Consider the following 25,638-nt stretch of genomic DNA (forward strand, 5'->3'; position numbering starts at 1 on the left):
CACTACGTTTTCAACACTTTTAAGTGTCCACTTGTTACAATTGGAAAAAAAATATGCCCTTAAATTCTCGCTCAAGTGCAATTAATTAAAAAGGAATAAATCTGCACTGTCACGTCGCACGCCCTATAGGGATCGGAACTGCATATATATTACCTATACTTGATCTTGTTCCAAATTATATTTCACTTTGACTCTATTCTAATAACAAAAACTAATAGTTTTGATCGAAATTATAGATGAAGAAACCAACATCTAGAAATATCAATTAAGTTTAATAGAATCTACTTGATAATATATTTTTATAGAGCATTGGTTTGAACTTGTAATCGGTACTATAGAAAGAAAAGATGGACAGATGACATTAATAATATTAATGTTAGTATTTTTCTCGAGCAGAGTCAATATAGCATAGAAGATGGCCAATATGATGTGATGTGCTTGGAGACCAGTTGAAATGTATTTGCAGATCGCAAGCAACATTTTGAAAATCAGCAAATGAAATCGTGGATAGAGTAGCTATAATTTATGATCTTCAAGGTTGAATCCTCAACATGTTTCGCATCTAGTAGCCATTGGCATGAAGCTCTTATGAGAGACTCTACACAACCACCCCCATGTGTGCACACCTTAGCCAATTGGCTTCCGCTACATCACATCCGTCATCGCGCAGTCACACCCCACATCCTTGCTCCACCTATATGCATCCCACTTTCTCAACAGCATCATCGATCTACTATGAGCTCGAGGAAGCCTCGGAGGCTTGCTATAGACCACCCAAAAACCCTACTCCTCGCCAAAGACTTAGGGTATTTGAATCTTTTACCGAAGCTTACCTAACTTTGCTAAGCCAGAATATGTGTTGGGTGATGGATGTGTAATCATGCTTTGATAGGCTAGCTTGCCTTTCCAAGCAAAAAAATCTACGCCCAGGCAGGAGAGCCAGATCGGCTCTCTCACGCCAGCAAGGCAAGTAGGAAGCACATCCTGTGCGATAGGAGACTTGCTCCTTTGACACCCATGTATGGCTGAGTGACCATCGGGCCAGATGAGCACTTAGTGTTATAAAAAAATCAAAGTGGTTGCACACTAAGCAAAACAACCAAACATCGTTTTATTTCGATTGGCCTTGCTTGGCCTCGCCTTGCCTGCTAGGTGCTAGCTTGGCTAGGTAAAAAAATGGGCAAAGCATCCATGCATATGAAAAAAAGATAAAGTTTGTGGTGTTACGTCAAAAAGAATAATACTATTATCTCCATTCTAAATAAGATTTTATTTTGGTTTTCCCTTAAGAAAAAATACATTCATATCAATAATTTTAAATAAACTCTCTATCAAAATATATTGTCATGAAGAATGTAATGAAATAATTTTCAATGTTTTAGTTGTCGGTGGATTTTTAGGCCCTGTTTAGTTACCCACCCAAAAATTTTTCATCCATCCCATCGAATCTTTGGACACATGCATGGAACATTAAATGTAGATAAAAACATAAACTAATTACACAGTTTGGTTGAAAATCGCGAGACGAATTTTTTAAGCCTAGTTACTCCATGATTAGCCTTAAGTGCTACGGTAACCCACATGTGCTAATGATAAATTAATTATACTTAATAGATTTGTCTTGCAATTTTCTGACGAGCTATGTAATTTATTTTTTTATTAGTTTCTAAAAACCTTTCCCGACATCCTTCCGACACATTTGATGTGACACCCAAAAAATTTTCATCCTCAATCTAAACAGGGCCTTACACAAACTTGCCAACTTGGTCAAACATAGTACGAAGTCAAAGCAAATGGAACAGAAGGTGTACTGGATAAAAAATGAAGTGCCAGTGCCAGCGTCAGTTCGAGCAAAGGATCTCCCATCGCAGAATTGAACACAGTCTTTTCCCCTTCTGTCGGGAATGAATTAAAAGCAGTTTCATTATCCCAACTGGCCTTCCTCCATCAGTCCATCTGGATTCTGAAAACTCTAGAATCCAACTCTGTCCTGGCAGTTTTCCCACATGACAAGATGCCAACAATTAGCCTTGCCTTGCCCTCCTGCAGATCTATAACCTTCCCGCTAGCCTCTTCTTGACCCTCCTCCCTCTCGCACGCATCCTGCCAATTAGCCAGCGTTGCCTTGGCGGCCTCTGCCTCTCTTCCGCTTCCACACACCACTGACTGACCCAACACACGTACAAGTAGATTAGCTATAGGCATTGGCAACTTCACAAGCAGCACAGATCAGCAAGTACTGTGTCAGTCAGCCACTAGCTAGCTAATGACCGAAATTCTCCTTCTCCTGCTGCTCCTGGCATTGCCGCCGCCGGCAGCCGTGGCGCTCACCGCCGAGGGCCTGGCGCTGCTGGCGTTCAAGGCGGCGGCGACCGACGACCCGTACTCAGCCCTCTCGCGGTGGTCCGAGTCCGACCCGGACCCGTGCGGGTGGCCGGGCGTCAGGTGCGCCAACGCCTCGTCGTCCTCCTCCTCCTCGGCCCCGCGCGTCGTCGTCAGCGTGGCCGTGGCGGGCAAGAACATCTCCGGGTACATCCCGTCCGAGCTGGGCTCCCTGCTCTTCCTCCGCCGCCTCAACCTCCACGGCAACCGGCTGTCGGGCGGCATCCCGGCCGCGCTCTCCAACGCCTCGTCGCTCCACTCGCTCTACCTCTACGGGAACCGCCTGACGGGGGCCCTCCCCGCCGCCGCGCTCTGCGACCTGCCGCGCCTCCAGAACCTGGACGTCTCCGGGAACGCGCTCTCGGGCGAGGTGCCGCTGGACCTCCGCGGCTGCCGCAGCCTGCAGCGGCTCGTGCTCGCCCGGAACGCCTTCTCCGGGGAGCTCCCCGCGGGGGTGTGGCCCGAGATGCCTAGCCTGCAGCAGCTCGACCTCTCCTCCAACGCCTTCAACGGCTCGCTCCCGCCCGACCTCGGCGAGCTGCCCCGGCTCGCCGGCACGCTCAACCTCTCCCACAACCGCTTCTCGGGCGTCGTGCCGCCCGAGCTGGGCCGCCTCCCGGCCACCGTCACGCTGGACCTCCGCTTCAACAACCTCTCCGGGGCCATCCCGCAGACGGGCTCCCTCGCCAGCCAGGGCCCCACGGCGTTCCTCAACAACCCGGGGCTCTGCGGGTACCCGCTCCAGGTGCCCTGCCGCGCCGTCCCGCCGCCCACGCAGTCGCCGACGCCGCCGGGCACGACGACCCCGCTGCCCTCCTCCACCGCGTCCGCTTCCGACCGGGGGCACCAGCAGCCCATCAGGACGGGCTTGATCGCGCTCATCTCCGTCGCGGACGCCGCCGGGGTGGCACTCGTCGGCATCATCCTCGTGTACGTGTACTGGAAGGTCAAGGACCGGAAAGAGCACCACCGCGGGTGCTACCGCGACGACGACGACGACGGCGACGGCGGCGACAGCAGCAAGACCGGGCTCTGCCGCTGCATGCTGTGGCGGCACGGCGGCAGCGACAACTCGTCCGACGCGTCCTCGGGCGACGACGGCGACGGCGAAGCAGGCAAGTACAGCAGCGGCGGCGTCGGCGGCGAGGGGGAGCTGGTGGCGATCGACCGCGGGTTCCGCGTGGAGCTGGACGAGCTGCTGCGGTCGTCGGCCTACGTGCTGGGCAAGGGCGGCAAGGGGATCGTGTACAAGGTGGTGGTGGCGAACGGGACGACGCCCGTGGCCGTGCGGCGGCTGGGCGGCGGCGGCGGGGGCGCGGACCGGTGCAAGGAGTTCGCGGCGGAGGCGCGCGCCGTGGGACGGGTGCGCCACCCCAACGTCGTGCGCCTGCGCGCCTACTACTGGTCCGCCGACGAGAAGCTCGTCGTCACCGACTTCGTTGGCAACGGCAACCTCGCCACCGCGCTGCGTGGTAAGCTAAGCACCCACCGATTCTTCCATTGTTCATTCAATTCGCTAGCTGCAAGCTGCTGCTGCTGCTCGAAACACTAGTTGTTTTTTTTTTTGGTAAGTTTAGATGCGCGATTTGCGTTTGTTAATTGCTCATTAGCGTTGGATCCTACTGTGATTTCTTGTCGGAGAAACGTGGTAGATGCCGTGGATTATATTTGATTAATGCAGTGATTATATTCGAGTTGGCAGATTTTGCTCACAAAGTCACAAGCCAGTCACAAAGAGCACATGCCACGTCCATAAAAATTAAACAAGAAACAACCTTAGTACTAGTACTGGATACTGATTAACCAATCGTCCTATAGAAAAGTAGGACGAGACATGCAAAAATGTTGAGATTGATAATTACTTGCAATATCTACGCGCAATTTAATTTATGTGATTCTAGTTTGAATTTGTTTTCATCATAACATATAAACGCGGTTGAGATTGATAATTCATACCACTTTAATTAGAATGACCTCAAATTAGTACATCCTCGCCTTTATTATTAGCGATATGTATAAGCTTTCCCATCGTATTATTAGGACGGTTAATAAAGGGCCGGCCATGCCCAAGGACGCTATGTATATCTCTATAGAATGCTAAACGTACAAGCCATGGCACAGGACAGTGTATAGTACTATGAGCAATTATGAACCTAGCACTAGCGGATATTGTACAGTGTAGGCTATACTGTACGTGGTGTGTTTGGTCACTAGCTAAGATTTGGTCTGTTAGAGCAACCCAACCATTTTGCAAATAGACTTTGCATTCATGTATTTGCCAAAAAATTTTAAAAACATCTATCCAACGGTTTGTCAATTGGGCTTTGTATTTTTATTAACTTGGCAAAAAAAAAGAGAAGAATTGGCATATATGCCAGGCCCGTCGTCGGATGGCATTTGAGAAACTCGCGCGAAGTCCGTAGCTCCGATCGAGGTTGCGCGTCTTCTGCGGCGTCGTCGCGCCGCCAGATTTTTGCGGAAACTTGCCATCGCCGGTTGGATGTGATCTCCAAACTCAGGCAACGAGTCCGGCCGCCAAACTCCAGCCGCACGCCTTGATGTGGTCTCCAAGATGGTCACGATTCTTTTTTTTTGCCGGCAGGGACTACTGCTGCCGCCAAACTCTAGAAACGGCGCGTCGGCGGAAAATTTTTTCCGTTAACATTCTCTAGACGTGCACGAGGATGAGAAAAGCTCGGCAAAAAAATTTTGTGGGTCCATAATTTTATCTTTTACCAAGTGATTAATGCCAAACCATTAGAGATTATCTTTTTTCATCTTTGCTATATTCTTTTGGGACTTGGCAAACTCTCTTATTTGCCAAACCAATTATGTAAAACGGTTGGGGATGCTCTTATATATGGTTGTTGGGTGCTCTCACTTATTACTCATGTTTAATTTCTTCTAATGATGGGGTGGCGTAGCGCGGGGCTATAGCCCACCTTATTTTTACACAATGTAATGTTGTCCACTGTACTCCACTGCACAACTGAATTTAGGTCAGTTTGGTTATATTTGCCAGTGGTTTTAAGAATTACAATTAGCAGAAGACAACGCATATCTTATTATAAGAATGTAACCATGAGAATATAGCTTTGATAGTGTCGTTAGTGACTGGGTCGATCATTAATTTTTTTCTCAAAGATTAACCTCTGGCACGTGCATGTTTGATTAAGTGAAAATGACTGGCCTTGCATCTATCTTACATCAACCAGACTGAGGGTGAATTATATATATACCATCCTTTAGGAAGAAAAAGACATTTACTTACTCCTATATAATAGCGTGACGAGACCACTCGTCCACTACTACTCCCACGGGAACGCACTTTGCAACGAAAGCTTCCAAAACCTTCGCTGAAGAAGGCACACCGTCTTGTCCCCCCTGGGCCTCTGTTGGACCACGTACGACGCTCTGTGCTATACAATCTGCGATGAGTGCATGCATGCTGGACATTGATCCTTTTGCGGCTGGCTGGTCCTGCTGCCCTGGATGGAATGGGCGCCTGCATGCATGGTCCTTGGTGACCATCTCCCCCTTCCTTTGTGATGAGTTGTGATTTTCTGAATGTGATCCTCGGCAGTGCTCTTGTGGGTGGCCATCATCGTCTTTGACTTGCCCATAACCTATATCATACGGAGTACTGTAGCAGTAGCAGGCAACTCCATGCAGTGGTAGCGAGACAAACTGCAATGCTGAACCCAGTTGGCATTTTTGCGCCCCTTCTTTGTTGGAGCTCCTCAGCCGCTCAGGTACGGTCATCCGGGGTCTTGATCAACTCCAGTCTGAGTGTCTAAATTAAGCCTTTAAATTTTTATTTATATGTTACGATAAAAAAAGTAAGGGCTTAAATTAAGACCCAACTCCAACCCACCTCCTAAACAAGTAGGATATGGGGTTTTAGATGTGAAGGGCTGAAACTATAATTTGGGAGGGCGTGGAAAATGAGAGCCCAAGTAGAAGGTGGGTTGAAGTTGATTTTTTTAGATCAAGTCCTTAGATTTAGAATAGGGACTTGTTTAGGAGGTGGGTTGGAGTTGCTCTTAGGCATTGCAGTAGCATGCCAAGCCACTGAATTTTGCATTTGCATATACTCCTATTATTAAGTTGGTTGCTTAAGCCATAAGGTACCGTAGCTGCTGTTACTGCAATGCACCATACTTACTTTGCGGATGGTTTATATCAGTATACGTCTCCATAACAATAAATAAACGAGGGAAAAAGGAGAAAAGTGGCACGCTTCGTTAACGCTAATGTTGGACAAAAGCTTTACACCAAATCATACCCAGCTGACAAGCTCCAAAAGGCTCTTTCCTTTTTTTTTCCTTCTTCTTCTTGGGCAACAACGCTGACAGACCCAAAAAAAAAAGGGCTGCAATGGAAGGTCCCTTTTCGTCCATCCTTTCCACCGTCACGCAGACCGCAGTCCGCAGAGCATGTCGGTCGATCGATCGAACAGAGGGGTGCCAAACTGAAAAAAAAGCAGAGGCCTTTCTAAGCCTGACGAAACCTTTTGTCACTCCCATCCATGCCTTAACAGCATGAATATTCTCTATTTCTCCGATCTCGTCCTAATTATAATATAGAAAGAGAGAAATGTGTAAAGAATGTGATGATTGAGCATGGGCAACACGGCATAGGCACGCCTGCTGGGTAAATGCATCATTAGAACTCCCCTTTTTTTTCAACGTGCTTACTTAATGATGGGTGTCGATCAGCACTGGGGTGTGCTCAGGCTGGTGATGCCAGATTTGGAGGCTTTTTGGGGGGCTAATGGGACAAAGGACGACACCTTTGCATGCATGCTAATGAGCCTTTCTTTAGCCTGGGAGACACATGTACGTAATAATGGTTCACTTGGGCACATTGTTTGGTCACTGACCGACGTCTTCCTTTCTGAAAGTCTAGTTTGTTTGTTCACTGTGCCATTCCCTTTTAAGCTTTCTGATGAAAGCAAGATGCATGCGGTGCTCATGAACAGTGAGTTGACAGCCATGGCACGGAGGGCTGCATAGGTTTAGGTTTACCGACAGCCACAGCACCAGGCAATGTGCACTGCACCTTCCATTGATTACGTTCTGTTGATGGAATTGCCAGTTGCCACACTGTAGTTTTTCTCATGGTTGTTGTTAGTTTCGATTTTGCTGCGATTTACCAAACTGTAAAGCGCGTGTCAAAAAAAAACATTTGCAAAACTGGAAATTGCGTTGTGAAATTTGCATGCTTTTTCGTCATACAGAAATGTTTTTCACACCCAAAAAAAAAACATCACAGGTCATCATTCAGAAACTGAAGTTCCGATCCGATGCAAAGCTGACTCCTGATTCCTCACTGAATGCGTTGACCGTTGACTCTATCTCTCTCACTCTCTTTCCAGGTCGGCCCGGTCAAACTGCCCTGTCGTGGTCAGCGCGGCTGAAGATCGCAAGGGGCGCGGCGCGCGGGCTGGCGTACCTCCACGAGTGCAGCCCGCGGCGGTTCGTCCACGGCGAGGTGAAGCCGTCCAACATCCTGCTCGACGCCGACTTCACCCCGCGCGTCGCCGACTTCGGCCTGGCCCGCCTGCTCGCCGTGGCCGGCTGCGCCCCCGACGGGCCGCCCTCCTCGGGTGGCGGCGCCGGCGGGCTCCTCGGCGGCGCCATCCCGTACGTCAAGCCACCAGCGACCGCGCCGGGCGCGGGTCCAGACCGTTTTGCCGGCGGCGGGTACCGCGCGCCGGAAGCGCGGGCGGCGGCCGGTGCGAGTGCGAAGCCGACGCAGAAGTGGGACGTGTTCTCGTTCGGGGTGGTGCTGCTGGAGCTGCTGACGGGGCGAGGACCGGCGGCCGACCACGCGTCGCCGTCGACGTCGGCGTCGTTCTCGGCGCCCGTGTCCGGGTCGACGGCGACGGACCGGTCCGGGAGCGGGGAGCACGGCGGCGGCGCGGTGCCGGAGGTGGTGCGGTGGGTGCGCCGCGGCTTCGAGGAGGACGCGCGGCCCGTGGCGGAGATGGTGGACCCGGCGCTGCTCCGGGGCCCCGCGCTGCCCAAGAAGGAGGTGGTGGCGGCGTTCCACGTCGCGCTCGCGTGCACGGAGGTCGACCCGGAGCTCCGGCCGCGGATGAAGGCCGTCGCTGACAGCCTCGACAAGATCGGATCATGAGTACAGTGATGGCCGTTGCCGGCGGCCACGGATGAGGCTAGCACAATGCTCACCCAAGGTCATTTATATTTTTATTAATTTTTTTTCCATCTCCTCCCCTATTTTCTCTTTCTCTTGTAATTCAGTTTTTTTTCTTTGCTGTGCTCTCTTGCAATTGGCTGTTTGTAATTTTTGGTTATTCTTTTGGGTGCAATTCTCATGATTTTCGTAATGGTATATAGAGAGAGATATGTAGGAGAAACGGTATTTCCAGCTTATTTTTTCAAGTAGATAGTGAGGATGTGTATCTTGTGAAGATTCAGAACAAGTGCTACTTTGTGGTGTCTGGTAATTAACTAGAGGGGAACGTGTAGAGCGATGGAATTTAGAGATTTGTCTTGAGTGGCCACTTATAATTACGTATTCGAATTCTCCAAAGATTTGCATTTGTAACGTGTAGTACACCCAATAGATGGTACAGTAGTAATTCGTAGCCAGTTCCATCATACGTCTTTCTTTTTTTGTGATCTCTCATCACATGTCTTCTTACTTGTACGTTGCACTGGAGTCCTCTCATTGTCGGTTCATTTCCATCAAGTGATGATAAACGAATTTTCAATTGCAAATTACTTTTCTGAAGTGGTGCTAAGTTGAACTTTTTTTTATGTTTTATCAAATTTGTAGAAAAATGTATAAATATTCGTGACACCCAATGAGCGTTTTTTTATATAATAATACTAATTTTGTGTATTTTATTGTTCTTTCCTATAAATTCAGTTGAACATAAAAAATTTGATTTAAAATAACTCTAAAATTAATTTATTTAGAGACAGATGTATATATACAAGTTTAGATCAGATACTAGAGCAACCAACTTCACACCAACCACTTTCAACTTATTTCTTTTTTCAACGATAACTTTCAACCCAATATTGTAAAAGGTTGTAACTTCAATTGAAATAAAAAAGGTCTCTACCATAACGCAGTTTGAAAACAATTGATACTTTGAGATAGCCAAGGTTTGGTGCATGCATGAAGGGTTCTTAAATCTTGAATCGGTTGGTCAATGAACGTGAACGATTCCATTTTGATAAAATGTCCATACACTTTTCCCCCCTCAGGATTCATTTAGATTTTTATAGAAATATTTTAGATCTAGATTCTCTTGAGACACATTTTATCCTTGTGACTAAGGCTGCGTTCGTTTAGTGCTGATTCCTAGCCGGAATCATTCATGGCCAGAATCTGCTATGTAAATTGCACAAGGATTTAGGGCAGGAACGGTTTCAGGACAAAGAAAACCCCTTTACCTCCTCATCGGAAGAGCCTCTGGAGCAGGACAAGGAAAGACCGGTCAATCACCAACTCTTAATATGAATTTTGATTGATCTTTGTATCAGACAACACTCTACCATGGGAAATAATGTTAGTCAGTTAGTGGGGGAATCGAAAAGTATGATATGGGGCTTGCTCTCCGTCTCTTTGAGCTTTAATGACTTGTAATGAAGTTATAAGTATCTTTTTTCCCTCATCAAACGATACAGACACAGCCAAAGCCTGACAACAAAACAAAATAACAACAAGCTCAAGACCTCAAAAATGAGGTAAAAAACACAGTCAACCATGCTGAGGGAGACATATGAAAGGTGCTTTTGTTCCCGCTGCGATGCAAAGTCCCGCCTCATCTTCATTGTTTTGCAAAACTCTAGCTTGTCGCTTTGGTCTGCTCAAAAATCATGTTATTTCTTTCCTTTCACACTTCCTAAGAGCATCTCCAACAACTTGGTATTTCAACATGCTATCCTACCAAATTTGCTAAAAGCATAAAAATCCTCCTCCAACAACTCTTATCTCAACTTGCTAAATTTCCCAAGTTGCTATCCAGAGGTTTCTACTGCCGAGATTTGTCAAGTTGCTATCCCAAGTTGCTATCCCGAGCGCAACTTGTTGGAGACACATATTCTTTTACCAAGTGAGCGGGTCTCATCTGTCATCCTCTATTTTTACCAAGTGAGAATAACAACTTATTGGAGACACATCTTTTTTCTTTTGCTAAACAAATTAGCAACTTGCTATAACTTAAGATTTGACAAGTGAATTTTACCAAGTTGTTGGAGATGCTCTAAGTAACTAATTAAGGCCTTGTTCGTTTTGGCCGGAACGGTCCGAAATCTGGCCCGTTCCCCCCGGATTGAATAGGCCCGGTTCCAAGTCAGGCCGGATCAAGAATTGTTGTTCGGTTAGATTTGGCCCGTATCGAAAACTAGTCAATCCGGACCATTTTCGTCTCAATTCGGTCCGAAATGAAATCGGAACCTCATCGGCCCGGTTCTAGTGGCCACTTAATCCTGGCTTGGATAGGATATGGGCCTGGCACCAATACAGGTGCTGCCGAACAAGGCCTAAGATTATCAAGGATCAAAGTCCCGCTTGCTCTTTGAATGTCTAGTATAAAAAAGCAGGTAGGAGACTTCCCTGCCGACTTGTTTTTAAAAAAAGCCTGGCATGAAAGTGCACCTGCTCTCGACCAAATAATCGGGCCAAATATTGCCTATAAACATACTGTAAAGCTCAAACTATATATAGAAAGATACTTATCAACTTTGGTTGTCAACAATCAGCTAAACTTATCAACTGTGTGCTAGTTCCAATTATAAATTCAGAAGTGGTGACTGTTTTGTAACTTTATTTTTTTTCAAGGGGACTGTTTTGTAACTGCTGACTTTTGCACAGGAAGAAGATGATGATCAAAAAAGAGAAGAGGAGATTCGGCCTAAGGATAGGAGTGATGTTTCAAATGGATACCAAATTAAATAAAAAAATAATAAAAAATTATTAATTTAGTTTATTAAATTGAATTAGAGAAGAACCACACCATCCCCATCCTTAATTCGGCCTTGGCCACACCAGTCACCACTCACTCACTCAGCCTGTCAACAGGCGACGGCTTTTCAGTGGGCCGGCCCAGTCCGGCCCCACAGTAGCACTGGCGGCTCCGTCGAGCACCCCGCCGCTGGTCAAAAACCCCCGAACGCCCGTCGGCAGAGCCCAGTGGGTAAACCCTCTCCTCCGCAGTCCTACTCGGCTACTCCTACCCGCGCGGCCGCCGCCGACCCGCGCCCTCGCAGCTCTCCCCCTCCGCTTCTCCTCCTCACCAGGAATGGCGTCGGCGGGATTCCCCTCCCGAATCGCCGGTAAGCCGCGGCTCGCCTGCTCGCCCGCTTCACTCTGTTCTAACCCGTGCCCGTCTTTCCGTCGCGTCGCTCGCTAGTGACCAAACCCAATCCGTCTCGCCGGGATGGACGCGGCGGCGGGCACCTCAATCCCGTCGAGGCGACCAGGGGGATTCGTCTTGTCCCGTGCGCCGTTTTGATTCATATTCCCGAATCCCAAATCTTCGTGCAAGGGTTCAGCTGAGCTGAGCTGAACCCCGGCGCCGAGTCCGTCCCTGTCCTGCATTGCGTGTTTGCTCAACAGGGCCGCGCTAGATGTTTCTAGGGCTTTGTTATACGTGTTTATGCTGTTGCTCTAACGGCTTCTTGCTATGGCTCTGCAGGGATTAGTGTCCGTCCCGACTCCAGTTCGGCCTGCCTTATTCACAAGGTAAAAACGACGGTATTGCCATCCTCTGTTTTCCACTTGTTACGACATAACCTTTGATATGGATGCCAGGTTGGAGCGCCGTCGAATTCTCTCCCTGGAGCGGTGGCTGTTCAGGTTCAAGGCCACCAGAACAGGGTCCGCAATGGCCAAGGTACAAATCCTTCTTGGACTAAGACTCTACATAGGTGAAGTATTATAGGGCTTCTAATAATTCTATTAGGTTCGTCTTATTCTATTAGGTCTTAGTGTAAAATCCTACTAGGAATAGAGCTTCTACTTGCATGAACAGGGTCTTGGTGGGTACTATGTAGACAAGGGGTGGGGACCATTAGCATCAATCAAGCAAGCACAAAGGTCTCATCTTAGAAGCGCTCTAGAGGATTAGGTTAAGACAGTTCTATTGCACAAGGTTCTTGTATAGGACAAGAATAGGAGGGGCCTAGAGGATCAAGTAGAGCTGTGAGACTACTAGGTGTTTTATACAAGATTCGTCTACGCCGTCCTTAATACGGTGCAGGCTTATCCTTTTAAAGATCCGAGTGTTGCTGCACATAACTAGGGGTATCATATTCTAACAGCCTTTGGTATTTTCAGTCTTTCTTTTGTGCGCGTTGACATATTAAGAACCTCTATACCTGCAATGTAGTACACACTATTGGAACCACCTGTTTTCTGTACTTCCCACTGATTTTATTTATCTTAGTGGTTCTGAATTTGATCATTCTTAAAATTCTTGGCCTGCAAAAATTATGTCACTTCCTTGAATTGCATTGTTCCAACGAAACTGCCCTTAGAATTCCTCCTTGCTTGATGATGCTAACCATCTATGGTTGAATCACTATGGACATCACTAGGAATCTAATTGAACACATATTTTGTTCAATCTTGTTCTTTTCAATTTGGTGGACACTGGCTTATTCTCATCTATGGAGTATGGACCAACCATTTTAGGCAAAAAGGGTTGACTGAAAAAGCTTTTGGAAGGGTGGTCCTGTAATATTGTTGTTCTTCATGAACTTCCCTATGCAACAAAATAGCTTCTTACTGCTTGTAATAGGAAACTTTAGTGACTTAATATATTTTTGGAACTGCTATCTAGAAATCAGAATAGCAATTTTCTGTTACTATATGATAAATAACTCCTGTATCTTTGTGAAAATACACAGCTATCAGGTGTGCAATGGCAACTGGAAAAGAGCAGGGTGCAATTTCCACTGCTAGTAGTGGTGATCAAACCAAGGGTGGATTGCGTGGAAAATTAAATAAAGTTGTTTTAGCTTACAGTGGTGGTTTGGATACTTCCGTTATTGTTCCATGGCTCAGGTACAGATATTCCTTATTTTAATTTGTCTTTTATGAAGCTTGAAGTCTACAATTATCTAACTTGTGCAAACTGTATTTTTTTTGTTTACTAATTGAAGGGAGAACTATGGTTGTGAAGTCGTCTGTTTCACTGCTGATGTTGGCCAGGTTTGTAACCTTATATTATAGTTTGACCTATTCTTACCATACATAATGAAATTGCTGTACAATTCTACTGAAAGCTTTGTAATGTCTAGCCAACATATTCCTGTTTCTTTCCCTCCCATGTCTCTTTCTTATTTAGCACACTTGCATATTTTTTCATTCTTGTTGCATTTCTGTCAGGAGTTCCAAAACTAATGGTTTCTTCACTTGTTGTTTCTATGGCTTTGCATTGTCTTAATTTCTAAAGTTGTAAATCTTTTTATATTCTAATCTTCTAGAGATTGATTATTTTGTTTGGTTGTCAATATGTAGGTAGCGTCATAGTTTGGATTTTCTATCCATTTTCTTGTAGCTAACCATCTGTTTAAATACATTTACGTAGGGTGCCATTGAATTGGAAGGGTTAGAGAAGAAGGCAAAAGCCAGTGGTGCATGCCAGCTTGTTGTGAAGGACCTGAGAGAAGAATTTGTTAGTGAATATATATACCCCTGCCTGCGTGCAGGTGCAGTTTATGAAAGAAAGTATCTGCTTGGGACTTCGATGGCTAGGCCTGTTATTGCTAAGGTAAAATTAATACAGTAACTGCATCTTGTTATTGTATAATCACAAATAATCTGCATCATATAATTTCTTGAAAAGTAAATTTTGATATTGCATGTTCCCTTGAGATTTGATTGACGTCATGGCTGTAGTGTACTGTAAATGCACACGACAGAAGAAATATAATTTGAATTATAATCACTACTACAGCATCAAAGTTGCTCATGTAAACTTGATGTAACTTTGGTAGCCATTTACTCTTATGGTAGAATATATCAAATCTGTTCCAGTAGAACATGGTATGCTTCTTGGTATATATATAGGCTTGACAGTTTTTTTCTTTAATACATTGTTATCTCTTATTTGTTCCATTGGATTGGATGATCATCTTTATTTTGTTGATTTGATTTGCTAGTCCTGTAGAGTAGGTTGCTCAGCTGTTGTTTGGCATGGAATGATCTTTCAGTTAACCTATTATGAGTCTTATGGGCATCATGCAGTAGAACTAGTGGAACAAGAATATCATGGGTAGGGCGTGTTGTTTCGTATTTCACTATTTGTTTATTTAGTTGCAATAAAATATTTAATATGCTACAAATAATATGCTGAATGCTGCATATATTGTTTAGGATCTGTAGGTGGGGCTGCATTGGCAGCATTAATATGCTCTTATTCTTCTGGATGCCCCAAGTTTTATGGCCTAACTTAGGTATATTAAGAAATTGTATCTCCACTGCAGGCAATGGTTGATGTTGCCAAGGAAGTTGGTGCAGATGCAGTTGCCCATGGATGCACTGGGAAAGGCAATGATCAGGTAATGATGCTGTTAGCTTGAATATTAATATGGCCGGTCATCTTTTAATGCCACCCTATTCTGCAGGTTCGCTTTGAGCTTACGTTCTATGCTTTAAATCCTGAACTTAAAGTGGTGGCACCTTGGAGGGAGTGGGATATCACAGGACGTGAAGATGCTATTGAATATGCAAAGAAACATAATGTACCTGTTCCAGTTTCAAAGAAATCAATATACAGCCGAGATCGAAACTTGTGGCACCTTAGCCATGAGGTATTATCTATTTTCTTGTTTATTACTTCTAGTTTTATTTTATTAAAGCATTTTTGTGATTCATTATCTTTTCTTTACATGTAGACCAGAATCTTATTTTACCAGAATCTTATAAGATAGTCACTCCAACTTTTAAGCCAATATATGCAAAATGTCATATTAGTGTTATCGATTAATGTTCTGCATCTTTACCTTCTTGACGCCTTTAACCAAACAACATGAGCTTATCTTTGATGTCAGATGAACTGAATCATTCTCTATACATTGCAGGGTGACATCCTGGAGGACCCAGCAAATGAGCCAAAGGAAGATATGTATATGATGTCTGTTGCTCCGGAAAATGCACCCTCGGAACCTGAGTGAGTGATTAATGTTAAATCTTTTCGCTTATATATTTTTCATGTTTGCTGCAGTCTGTAGCATAGTTTACTGTGTATGCACAATTGAGCATTGACCCCATTTTACATAGACCATTATTGCACCTGGTATTCCAGAGTTGGATCCACCCAAGCAGGATTGGTCTGGAATTTGATATGATTAGTATAAACATAGGTTTTTCATTTGCACAGTGCATATGTACCAATGCTGTGATAGATTAATACTGAGGCGCATACATTCAGGTATCTGGAGATTGGTATCATTGCCGGTGTTCCTGTTTCAATCAATGGTCGAGACCTCTCACCAGCTTCCCTCCTCTCGGAGCTCAATGAAATCGGTGGAAAGCATGGGATTGGGCGTATCGACATGGTGGAAAACCGGCTGGTCGGCATGAAGTCACGTGGTGTGTATGAGACCCCCGGTGGCACCATCATGGCAGCCGCGGTGCGTGAGTTGGAGTCCTTGACTCTGGACAGGGAGACAATGCAGTGGAAGGACATCATTGCCCTTAAGTACGCTGAGCTGGTCTACGCAGGCCGCTGGTTTGACCCGCTTCGTCAGTCCTTTGACGCCTTCATGGAGAAGATTACCGCGACGACCACTGGTTCGGTGACCCTGAAGCTGTACAAGGGGTCGGTGAACGTCGCGTCCCGGAAGAGCCCCTACAGTCTGTACAGGGAAGATATCTCCTCGTTTGAGAATGGGGAGATCTACAACCAGGCTGACGCGGAGGGGTTCATCAGGCTGTATGGTCTACCGACACGGGTCCGGGCAATGCTGGAAAAGGGTATCTGAGTAGTTGTCTGGTTGATTGTTAGAAATAAAAATCTCTTTCATGGGAGTTTCCTAGTGATTGCAGACTGATGGGTATTTGATGGGATTGTGTTGTACACTTTCTTTGAGTTTGTCCCAATGTATTTGGGTGACAATTGAGTTTACCATGCCATGTTACCATCCGTTTATGCTATACAGTCCAATGCAAAATATTATGATTAATACATCAGCTGGTTTTCTTATTTCTTCCTTTTGATTGAGGCGACCACTCTGCGATTATCGATTGATGTGTTATAATGTTTGAGCGATGTCTATCCATGACTATTTGGGTTCAAACTGATATACACTGATAAATGCCCAGGAATTATGTTAGGAGATTATGGATTAAAACGGGGGCTTCTAGGAGGTTTAAGCACACTTAAGATGTCCGTGCGATGCAACGGGAGAAAAAAAGCTATCAAATCTATATCTATATCTCTATTACCTATATATATATATATATATACACGTAATAATAAAGAGGCAACTATTTTTTTTGTCTGTCTTCCTCTAACTCCCAGATGATGGAGATGATGGAGAGTTTCTTTTATCTGGACTTATATATATATAACCTGTGCTCATACGAGTTAGAATAACTTACGTCTAAACCAATATGGAGTAGGAGCCCTAATATAAATAGATTTCTCATATCCTAAGTATTCTAAATACAACTCTTAATAGTCAAATAGAAAAGGATAAGAATTACGTTCTTTATTTTTCTCTGCTTTCTTTATTTAGTTAGATGTTAATCGGAGGCAAAAGAAAAATCAAAGTTCTAATATGTAGTTCATTCTTCTTCTCTAATAATAAAAAGGCAAAATTTTTTGGTTGTTTTAGATTTTTGTCGAGCCCAACTATTCGCTTGTTTCGGTTTAAAATTGGTTTAAACTCATGTTACGCTTCTGAGTTAGATTCACCCCGTAACCTTTTTTCCCCTAACCCAATTGGACCAAGAGTCCTCGTGCCATAAACAGAAAAAAAAAGTTAAAAATAATAGAAAACCATATCCGAACGAGAGGAGCATCGTTTAATTATTTTTTCGACCGGTAGACATATAAAGATACGGTGGACTAAAATTTTCACAATTATATATTAGGAAAAGATAAGGTTTGAATTCCTCAAAATTTAAGCACGCTTTAAGGTTTGATTCCTCATTTTTTTTGAAAGGCAAAAATTCGAATATATTTATTTAGTTAGACCTACAGTATCGTTTCTCAAAGGGGAAAGAAACATACACGGGACATATCAGTAAAGTAAAAACACACATGAGAAAGAAACATGCACGGGACATATCAGTGAAGTAAAAACACACATGAAAAAGAAGTAAAAACAAAGAGTGAAATTGAAAAACAAAAAAGAGGGTTACTAGGGGGATATATAGGGCCCAGAAACAGGACTTGGACCCACCAACCCTTACACCTAGGCAGGGGCCAGCAAGGCATCAGTGCTTATGTTATGAAGGCCAAAGCACTGGCAGAAAGCCTTGAGACCACGAAACCATTCCTCGGACTAAGCCAAGTAAGGGTTTAGGGTTAAAACAGCACGTGGGACGTGCAGGTGATGCGTGGACACCTACCTAGGTATCATCTCACCCTCTGGTTGTTGGTCTTGCTTCTCAGCTCAGCAATATAAAGCAGTGAGTGTCACTGCGAGCCAGCGGTGTGGGACTAAAGATTTTCACTGCGCTAGTATCACCGCGGGTGGGGAGTAGAAATGGGCCTGCACATTGGACTCAGTCAGACCTCGACTTCTTGCTGACCTGCATTTAGGCCCACTTGCATTTAGCCTGCCACATCTGCAAAACACATGATCCACACCGGAGCGCAGCACAGATCGAACAATCTTCGCATTTAGACACACACATTGCTCCACTCAAAAAAATAAAAAAAATGCAAAACACATAATCCACACCGGAGCACAGCACAGATTGAACAATCTTGCATTTAGACACACCGGATTTATTAAGATTCAACCCTTGTTATTTCTTGCTCCTCTGATCTTGTAACATAACATAACATAACAAATAGACTGAAATCTTATACATGAGCCGGAATCATAGGAGAAAACCTATATATACATATACAAAAGGGAGGAACCATGGAGGTGATAGGACCAAGTCCTACTGGTCATCAAGCTTCCACACCTCATGGAGGAGCCTGTACCTCGCTGTGCTTGAGTTGCTGATCCGCTTCAGCTTTGCAAGCGGGTTCGATGAGGTGTTGGAGATGAAGGTAAGTGGGGAGCTCAGCTCATCAAGCTCGTCATCACTCGTGTTGGACTTGCGAAGGATGGTGGACCCGCTCTTCCTAGGATCACCGATGACGCTTAGTATTGCCCCAGATGCAGGGGCATTGTACAAAATTGGGGATGCGCTGCATGGGATCGACCGTATGCCCTTGTTAACCTCCAGGTGGTCCTATTAAAAGAGGAGATTTATGGCTCCCATGGTCAGATACCTTCCTTAATTTGCATTGAAATAGAGTAATTTCACTCAAACTGCAGATAAGTACACATGCTTCTTTTACTGTAGTTTACTTCCTGTGAAACTAGTAGCCTAATGGAAGATATACCTAAAATCTATATGTCATGGAAAAATGGTTATTATAAAAGTTTACAAATGTTAGCTGACACCCACCCTCAAAATTTCATATTTAGCATTAGAGAACTACTCCGTACTGCTTTTGAATTTTAGTAGTTGTGCTGGTGAATGAAAAAGATGCTGATATATTTGGAAAACGTGCTGAGTTGTATAAACTAGTTACAAATTTAAAAGGCATTAGGTCTCTGCAACATAGATTCCCACTCAGTAACAGCCTACCTTGTGTGTTTAATGCCAAATGGAATTGGGATGGGTTTTATATCCCATAACCACATGATTGACTCGACATCTAATGGTTTTGATGGAATGCAGGTAAACAGCAAATTAAGATCTTAAACTTTGAGTACATTTAGTGTACGAAGAGTTCAATAAACTAACCTCCAACTCTAATGCTTGAAGTAAAGAACCTTGAATGGGATCTGGACAAAATTCATCTGGTACAAAGACATCCAGGATGTTCTTGATGATTGATGAGCTAAAGGCAGGGCAAAGCTGTAAAACATGACGTGACAGTATAAGATTTTTTTTAAATGTTTCAAATTGACAGGAAATAACATAAAATAGTTTATATCAGTAATAAGTCATTATAATATAGAGCACTCTTTTGAACAAGATGGGAGTTCATGCCTCTTTCCTGCTACTGGTATCCATGAGCACATCCTTGGGGAGCATTAGGAGATCACTCAGTGCATTCAGGTGATAGAATGGCTTTAGAGATTCACCAAAGCCATTTTCATCATCCCCATTCTCAGCTTCTGGATAGTCGTCCATATCCATGCCAAACAAGTCGGTAAGACATCTAGACCAGCTGCCAATCTAGAAGACGGAAGTGGGTCAATGGTCTTTGTACCAAGTGAGAATTAAGGGAGACAAAACATCCATTTGCAGTAAGTTGTGTGACCTCACAATAACTCAATAAGCATAGTTGTCATTTAACTCACAGCATTTTTCAGTTGGACCCCGGCACCGAAGCTGAATTTCCCAGATGGGATTGGGAGAACCTTAGGATCAGTTATTGGATCAGACATTGGGTCTGTTGGAATTTCATCATCTGATTCGCGCAAAATAGCATTGAACATTGCTACATCCAACCTAGCTATGCACTGCTCCATCACCTGTAGAAGGGAAATACTGTTGGAAATTAGAACAAGTCAAAGGGTTTTATACATAGTCTGTATTTCTTTTACTCTCAGAGCCTCAATCTTGAATCAAGATCCAGTTGCATTGAGGAAGTCTTAAAATAAAGACATTTAAAATGCAATACGAAAATTTAAGTGTTAAGTTACACCTTCACCATACAGACCTAAGAAAGCAGCTGTAGCGTATGGCAAAGTGCTCACCAGCAATAAAAAACCAGCTGGCTACTGGTTGTACTCCCAGACCAGTAAGTATCGCACTGGCCAGTGTGATTCCAGACCAATTTTAATGCAATCTTAGTTCTGATAGTTATGAAATTCCAAAGTAACATTTTTTTGGGAGGAAAATAAAATTCAAAATTGGATACACAGGAAATCTTATATTCTTAGTAAAGAGTTTTTGGGATCTTCTTGCAGAGCTACCATTTACTCCAAAAAAGAATATGTAAATATACCATGGATAACTACAGTAATACTAGCTTCAAAAAACCTCAGATAAGTGAGTAACTATTTAAAAAGTATCTGACTGAGAATGAACAAGAAGTTACTAATCAATTATTTGGAGCTCACCAATTTGGTCAACATAGGCAGACATCCACACTCATGTCCAGCTGCCCTTACTGGGCAAAGCCTTTCTGACGCTTCCTTAAAGGCCTTCTTCCATATGTCCATTGATACGGTTGCTTGTTGCTGGTTGCCCACAACAGTAATTCTTCCATAGCTTTTCTTTGGATTTGGACTACTTTTCAAATCACCAGTTATATTGGCAGATTGCATATGTGGTGTGAATGTCTGCAAATCATGGTTTTTATGACATGTTCAACAAATTCCTATGAAGGAAGGGATAAAAGCAATCGGTAAGGGGAACAAACCTGCCACCAAAGGGTTTCAACAATTCGTGAAAATATCCATGATTCGATCTTCTTTAGTGCAGCTATAAATGTGTCAACATCTTCCCAGTTATCAAACTCAGGGGAAAGTAACTTTCCTTTCTTCCTATTAAGTGACTCCCACATTGATGCAGAGTTTTTCTTGTATGTTGTCTTGGAATTATAATCACCAGAACTGATGCTATTTACAGTGCCCGATTGCCTAGAAGTTTCCGTAACAATTGCTCGCAATACAACACAGTTTGACAACCAGAAACTCAACCTGATTAGAGAAAGACTATGTGAGCCTACAAATAAAGAAATACTTGAGTTTAAAATTACATTAATTACTGTTAAGTAAAACTACATTCTAGGTATGCCAAATGTTCTACCCTAAAAAAGTTATAGTTTCCTTAAAATACTGATGTTTGAGGGAATCTCAATTCTCAAGCACCTTGCAATGTCATATCCACAAGCTTTTGCAACCAAAACCAGCCCAGAGGTTGCGTTTCTTGCTGCACTTCCCATCTTGTCTCTTAAACAGTTTTTAAGCGCATGCACAAAATGCCTGGAGAGCCTTCGTGCTGGTGTGTGAACCTTGTTTACTGAGCTACCATGTTCTGCAATTATTGAATAAAGGCCTACCTCAGCAGCTGCAGCTTCTCTTAGCTCGGCTTCAAGCAACTCAATTCTAAGTTCTAGTTCTCGAACTTTGTTGTCATTTCGATTATTTGAAATACGTATTGGCTCCTGGACTTGCAATCCATCATCAGCACTGACCTTATTCTCATGAGTAATTGCAATATCCTGGGAATCAACTTCTTTCACTTCTTCCTTTTGGGAATCAACTTTCTTATTTATGACACTTCCATTAACATCTGGAACTCTCATACTGAACCTCATATTCCTTGTTCTATCTGTATTTAAAGTGCTATAAGTTCTCTCCCCAAACTGTCTTTGGTTAGATTCAGTCATACCATACGCAAATGACATTTTACGACCACTTCTGAATGCATTGTGTGGTGGAAGAGACGGATTTTGTTCTCTGGGCAAATCTGATGAGAGAGACAGATTTGATGGATGGCCATTTTGCTTTTGTACTTGAATTGGAAACTTTTCAACTTCTTCACTCCTCACTTTCATACTGGATGATGTCGCTTCATGCTGAGAGTCCAACGATGAGCTAGTACCTTCATTACCAGCTAACCTGATATCCTTCCCCTAGCAAGTTCAAAGTAGGCTCAGATATGGAATTAGAGACAATGCCAAAATGTTGTGATTGGATACAATAAACATGGCGATGAACTACACTGTTACTATTTTTATTGGAGCTTGTAAGTGAAATTCCTACTTTATAATAGATAACATATTGTTTACTTGACAAGAATATAAGACAAATAACAGAACATTGATAACAAAAGGAAAAAGAACACGTGGAGTGTGAGCTCTTGTATTAACTATATCGGCAGCTATATCTTGCCTTGACAGGAACAATGTGTAAGTCCAAAAAACGAGTACATGATATAATAGCACTAACTTGGTAATGTAATGGAAACAACATAGTAGCAACAACTCACCCAATATTATTACTCCCTCCATTTTTTAATATGTGACGTCTAGGATAATACATGCCATATATTTAAAAGCAGAGGGAGTATCATGCTGTTTCTTCATGACAATTTGGAAAAGGAACCTTTTATTTAAAGTACGATAAACAGATGCAATAAGAGTGAATTACACATATACGATGGAGTTCTTTTACCTTGAGGGATGCCTGAGATCTACTGCTACCTGTGAGAGCAGTTCCACCCGAGTGGTACATGTATGGAGTTGCTTCTTCTTCATCATCAGTAAAGGAAGCAAACTCTGTATCTTCAGTATACTCCTCACTCATCGTTGCCGAGACAAATTCCTTTGAATCTTGATCAATTGACGCCTCTTTTGATAATGCATCTCTTGAAGAAACGCTTGAGTTATCTCCATCCAAAGGCTGGATTCGGAGGTAAACCATGGGTTGGGCATTGTTTTTGAAACTTCTCTTGGAACTGAGAGGCACAGGGACACTGGTGTCCTCATGAAACATTGCATGCTCTGCAAGGTCTAGTGTTGCAGTCCCCAAATGCTGGCCCTTGAGCTTATCCCTTCTCGGCTCATACAAGTTCAATTCAAGCAGGTTCTTCTGCCACTTTCCACTCTTGGATGACCCCTCCTTCTGGAAAACAGCCTGTAGATTTATGAACTCATTGAATTCAATCTTCCCTGCTGCGGAACCTGACCCAATTGAAGGCGCAACAGTGCTCGTCTTCCCTGAATTGCGCTCGCCATTTTCCCAGAAGAGTACTACAGAGCGCAAAGACTTCAGGGATTCAGAAGGGGGCCATGGGCTGATTTCTTGGATGAGAATATTGAAATCCACATGGAAGGCAGAATCCTTCCTTGTCTTGGTTCGGAGGCCAAGCACCATTGTTGCAGTACTGGGTACAGACTGAGCTTACTGGATGAAGAAGAAACCTCTCAACTTATGTGATTCACTCCGAACAGAAGAAATCAGACGATGACATTGGAAGCGAAGTCCCTGCATTCAGTAAGGCAGTGATTAAGAGCAGTTAATGATTAAGATCATGTACATGGAGTCCTAAGATGCTTATCCAATTAAGTATTGCTAGTAGAAGTCAAGAGGCAAGTTTATAAGCACCTATCAACAATTAAAGAATTCACCAGAAAGTAAATTTATTGCAATGATGGAGGATATAAGAATTTAAGTCAATCATTGCACAAGTGCAACTCATATCATCCACATCTGCGTTGTAAAGATATCGACTAATCAAATGCGATGATGCACAAAAAGGAACGAAAATAAACAATAATAGTGGGATAGCAAGATGATCGTAGTGGGGCTGCAGTGAGCGGAAAAATGTCCTTAAAATGCAAAACTTTTAGCAAAAAGAACAAGGTGGCGTAAAACCCAAACAAAACGGACGCATTAGCCGATGAAGCAAAGGGAGATGATACATTAACTAGAACCGAACAAAACTAGGGAAAATGCTAGCGGCAGCACGAGATCTGAGAGAAGAGATGACTTTGACCGGACTGGACTGAGACTAACCAATGAAGCATCCAGAACATGGGAAGCACCAGCCCCATAACAGAGGCAAAGAAACCAGAGAGCGTGTTGCATTAAATCCAGTCCAGCTGATCTTCAAGAACAGCCCTTATAAAGTGAGCCTGAGCCATCAAGGAACCAGTTTATGGAGAGAAAAAAGGGAGCATTGGGTGAAGAAAAAGCAAAAACTTTACCCACATTAACAACGAAAAAGAAAGATGCAGTACTGCTAGTGCTAGCAAAGCAAAACAGCCAAGCAACAACCCAAGAGGACTCAGTACGGGAATTACAATGAATGCCGATTAAACTCTAAATCAGCACAAGCAAGTTAGGACAACCAAAATGGCGTACTAAAAACCAGGACAAAGGTGAAGGGAGTGGACAGGGTACAGACGCCCAAACCAATCCAGTATGCTTCCTAAATCGCTGCACTCATCAAGAAACCAAATGAGGAAGCATCAATCGAATCGAGCTGAAATGCTGAGAGAAGAAGGATAAGACAAGGACCTCGGGAAAACCGAAGTAAACGCGTCAAGAACCGCAGATGCAGCAGGTACCTGAATCTACCAGGGGCAGGCCAATCCAGAAGCAATGCAACGAGCCGGAAAAGATTGATGGGGAGGAAGCATCGGCTGGAGAGGATTGCTCACGTTGGTCTGTTGTTGGGCGAGTGTGTTCGTGGACGCGCAGTCCGGGTTGTCGGTGGGTGGGGCGAACAAGGCGCTGGATACAAAGCAGCCGGCCGTCCTCCCCTGCGTCGAGGAGGAGACGGACGGAGAAGAGATCGTGACCCAAAGCAAAGCGGAGTAAACTATTCCGAAGCAGAGGAAGGAAAGGAAAGAATCTGAGCGAGTTTCTTTTTTCCTAATCGAAATCCGGAGAGCTCGTAGAGTCGAGGTCACATGGAACTTTGGGGTTAATTTTGCTTGTGGAGCACCTGCTCATCCATCATTACTTGCCAATTATTACCCCACACGCAGACTACAGTCTTTACTCTTTACGGTACTACTCTGTCCGTTTCCAATTATAAGTCAGCTTTGACTTTTAATATATATCCCCTATCTATCTCTAAATATTTATCGCTACAGTTAAGTTTAACTAGATTTGTTAAAAAACAATAGTAATATCTGTATCTTCAAATTAGCAACAATCTATCTAATGATATTAATTATAGCATAAGTTTTATTTTTTTAATATATATTTAGTCAAACTTACTTCTCAGGAAATGAAAAACGATAAAAAAAATCAAAACGGCTCATAATTTGAAACAAAGAGAGTAGTTGTAGAAAATCGGTACACCTAGAAGCTCGGGATTATTCAGAAATACTATCTTCATTCCAAACTATAAAATATTTTAGCTTTTCTACATATATTATTTTAATATACATTTATATATGATAAAATAGTATATATGAAAAGTCAAAATATCTTATAATTTAGAGTAGAGTGTGTCGCTCTCATGGTTAAAGAAAATTAGAAGCATATCCCACACGGTCGTTAGATAAATCACAAGTGAGTTTTAATGGATGATGTAATGGTGATGTGAATTGTTTGCATGAAT

At 43.6% G+C, this 25,638-nt stretch overlaps 3 protein-coding genes across 6 annotated transcripts; 2 read left to right on the plus strand and 1 right to left on the minus strand.

Annotated features, from left to right (window-relative positions):
* LOC8086128 (receptor protein kinase-like protein ZAR1) lies at positions 1,933-8,890 on the plus strand. The gene is made up of 2 exons (XM_002442007.2): positions 1,933-3,854; positions 7,760-8,890. Exons 1-2 carry the CDS (start codon positions 2,267-2,269, stop codon positions 8,521-8,523), a joined length of 2,352 nt encoding a protein of 783 aa, XP_002442052.1. The 5' UTR covers positions 1,933-2,266; the 3' UTR covers positions 8,524-8,890.
* On the plus strand, positions 11,537-16,573 carry LOC8086129 (argininosuccinate synthase, chloroplastic). The gene is made up of 10 exons (XM_002442008.2): positions 11,537-11,696; positions 12,059-12,105; positions 12,175-12,256; positions 13,272-13,428; positions 13,527-13,575; positions 13,955-14,137; positions 14,853-14,927; positions 14,994-15,179; positions 15,450-15,538; positions 15,800-16,573. Exons 1-10 carry the CDS (start codon positions 11,663-11,665, stop codon positions 16,350-16,352), a joined length of 1,455 nt encoding a protein of 484 aa, XP_002442053.1. The 5' UTR covers positions 11,537-11,662; the 3' UTR covers positions 16,353-16,573.
* On the minus strand, positions 18,296-24,990 carry LOC110429782. 4 transcript variants are annotated; one of them, XM_021446357.1, is made up of 9 exons: positions 24,728-24,990; positions 22,737-23,549; positions 21,429-22,195; positions 20,978-21,257; positions 20,676-20,897; positions 19,911-20,084; positions 19,597-19,785; positions 19,348-19,461; positions 18,296-18,786 (listed from the first exon to the last, which is right to left on the minus strand). In XM_021446357.1, the coding sequence occupies exons 2-9, from the start codon at positions 23,436-23,438 to the stop codon at positions 18,490-18,492; spliced, it is 2,745 nt and encodes a 914-aa protein (XP_021302032.1). In that variant the 5' UTR covers positions 23,439-23,549; positions 24,728-24,990; the 3' UTR covers positions 18,296-18,489. The 4 variants fall into 4 exon arrangements, with proteins under 4 accessions (XP_021302032.1, XP_021302031.1, XP_021302033.1 ...); XM_021446356.1 differs by having other exon boundaries at positions 24,635-24,990; XM_021446358.1 differs by having other exon boundaries at positions 24,585-24,990.

Source organism: Sorghum bicolor, chromosome 8 (assembly GCF_000003195.3).
Source record: "Sorghum bicolor cultivar BTx623 chromosome 8, Sorghum_bicolor_NCBIv3, whole genome shotgun sequence".
Taxonomy (NCBI): domain Eukaryota; kingdom Viridiplantae; phylum Streptophyta; class Magnoliopsida; order Poales; family Poaceae; genus Sorghum; species Sorghum bicolor.

What these genes read in the sequence shown, in the direction of transcription:
- LOC8086128 (XM_002442007.2), top strand. Translation starts at nt 2,267, where the DNA reads ATGACCGAAATTCTCCTTCTCCTGCTGCTCCTGGCATTGCCGCCGCCG. An exon ending in CCTCGCCACCGCGCTGCGTG is followed by an intron (nt 3,855 to 7,759) that starts GTAAGCTAAGCA and finishes CTCTCTTTCCAG; the next exon opens with GTCGGCCCGGTCAAACTGCC.
- LOC8086129 (XM_002442008.2), top strand. Translation starts at nt 11,663, where the DNA reads ATGGCGTCGGCGGGATTCCCCTCCCGAATCGCCG. An exon ending in ATTCCCCTCCCGAATCGCCG is followed by an intron (nt 11,697 to 12,058) that starts GTAAGCCGCGGC and finishes ATGGCTCTGCAG; the next exon opens with GGATTAGTGTCCGTCCCGAC. An exon ending in CAGGGTCCGCAATGGCCAAG is followed by an intron (nt 12,257 to 13,271) that starts GTACAAATCCTT and finishes GAAAATACACAG; the next exon opens with CTATCAGGTGTGCAATGGCA.
- LOC110429782 (XM_021446357.1), bottom strand. Translation starts at nt 23,438, where the DNA reads ATGGTGCTTGGCCTCCGAACCAAGACAAGGAAGGATTCTGCCTTCCAT. An exon ending in TTGAAACCCTTTGGTGGCAG is followed by an intron (nt 20,898 to 20,977) that starts GTTTGTTCCCCT and finishes CATGATTTGCAG; the next exon opens with ACATTCACACCACATATGCA. An exon ending in ATACCAGTAGCAGGAAAGAG is followed by an intron (nt 19,462 to 19,596) that starts GCATGAACTCCC and finishes CATGTTTTACAG; the next exon opens with CTTTGCCCTGCCTTTAGCTC.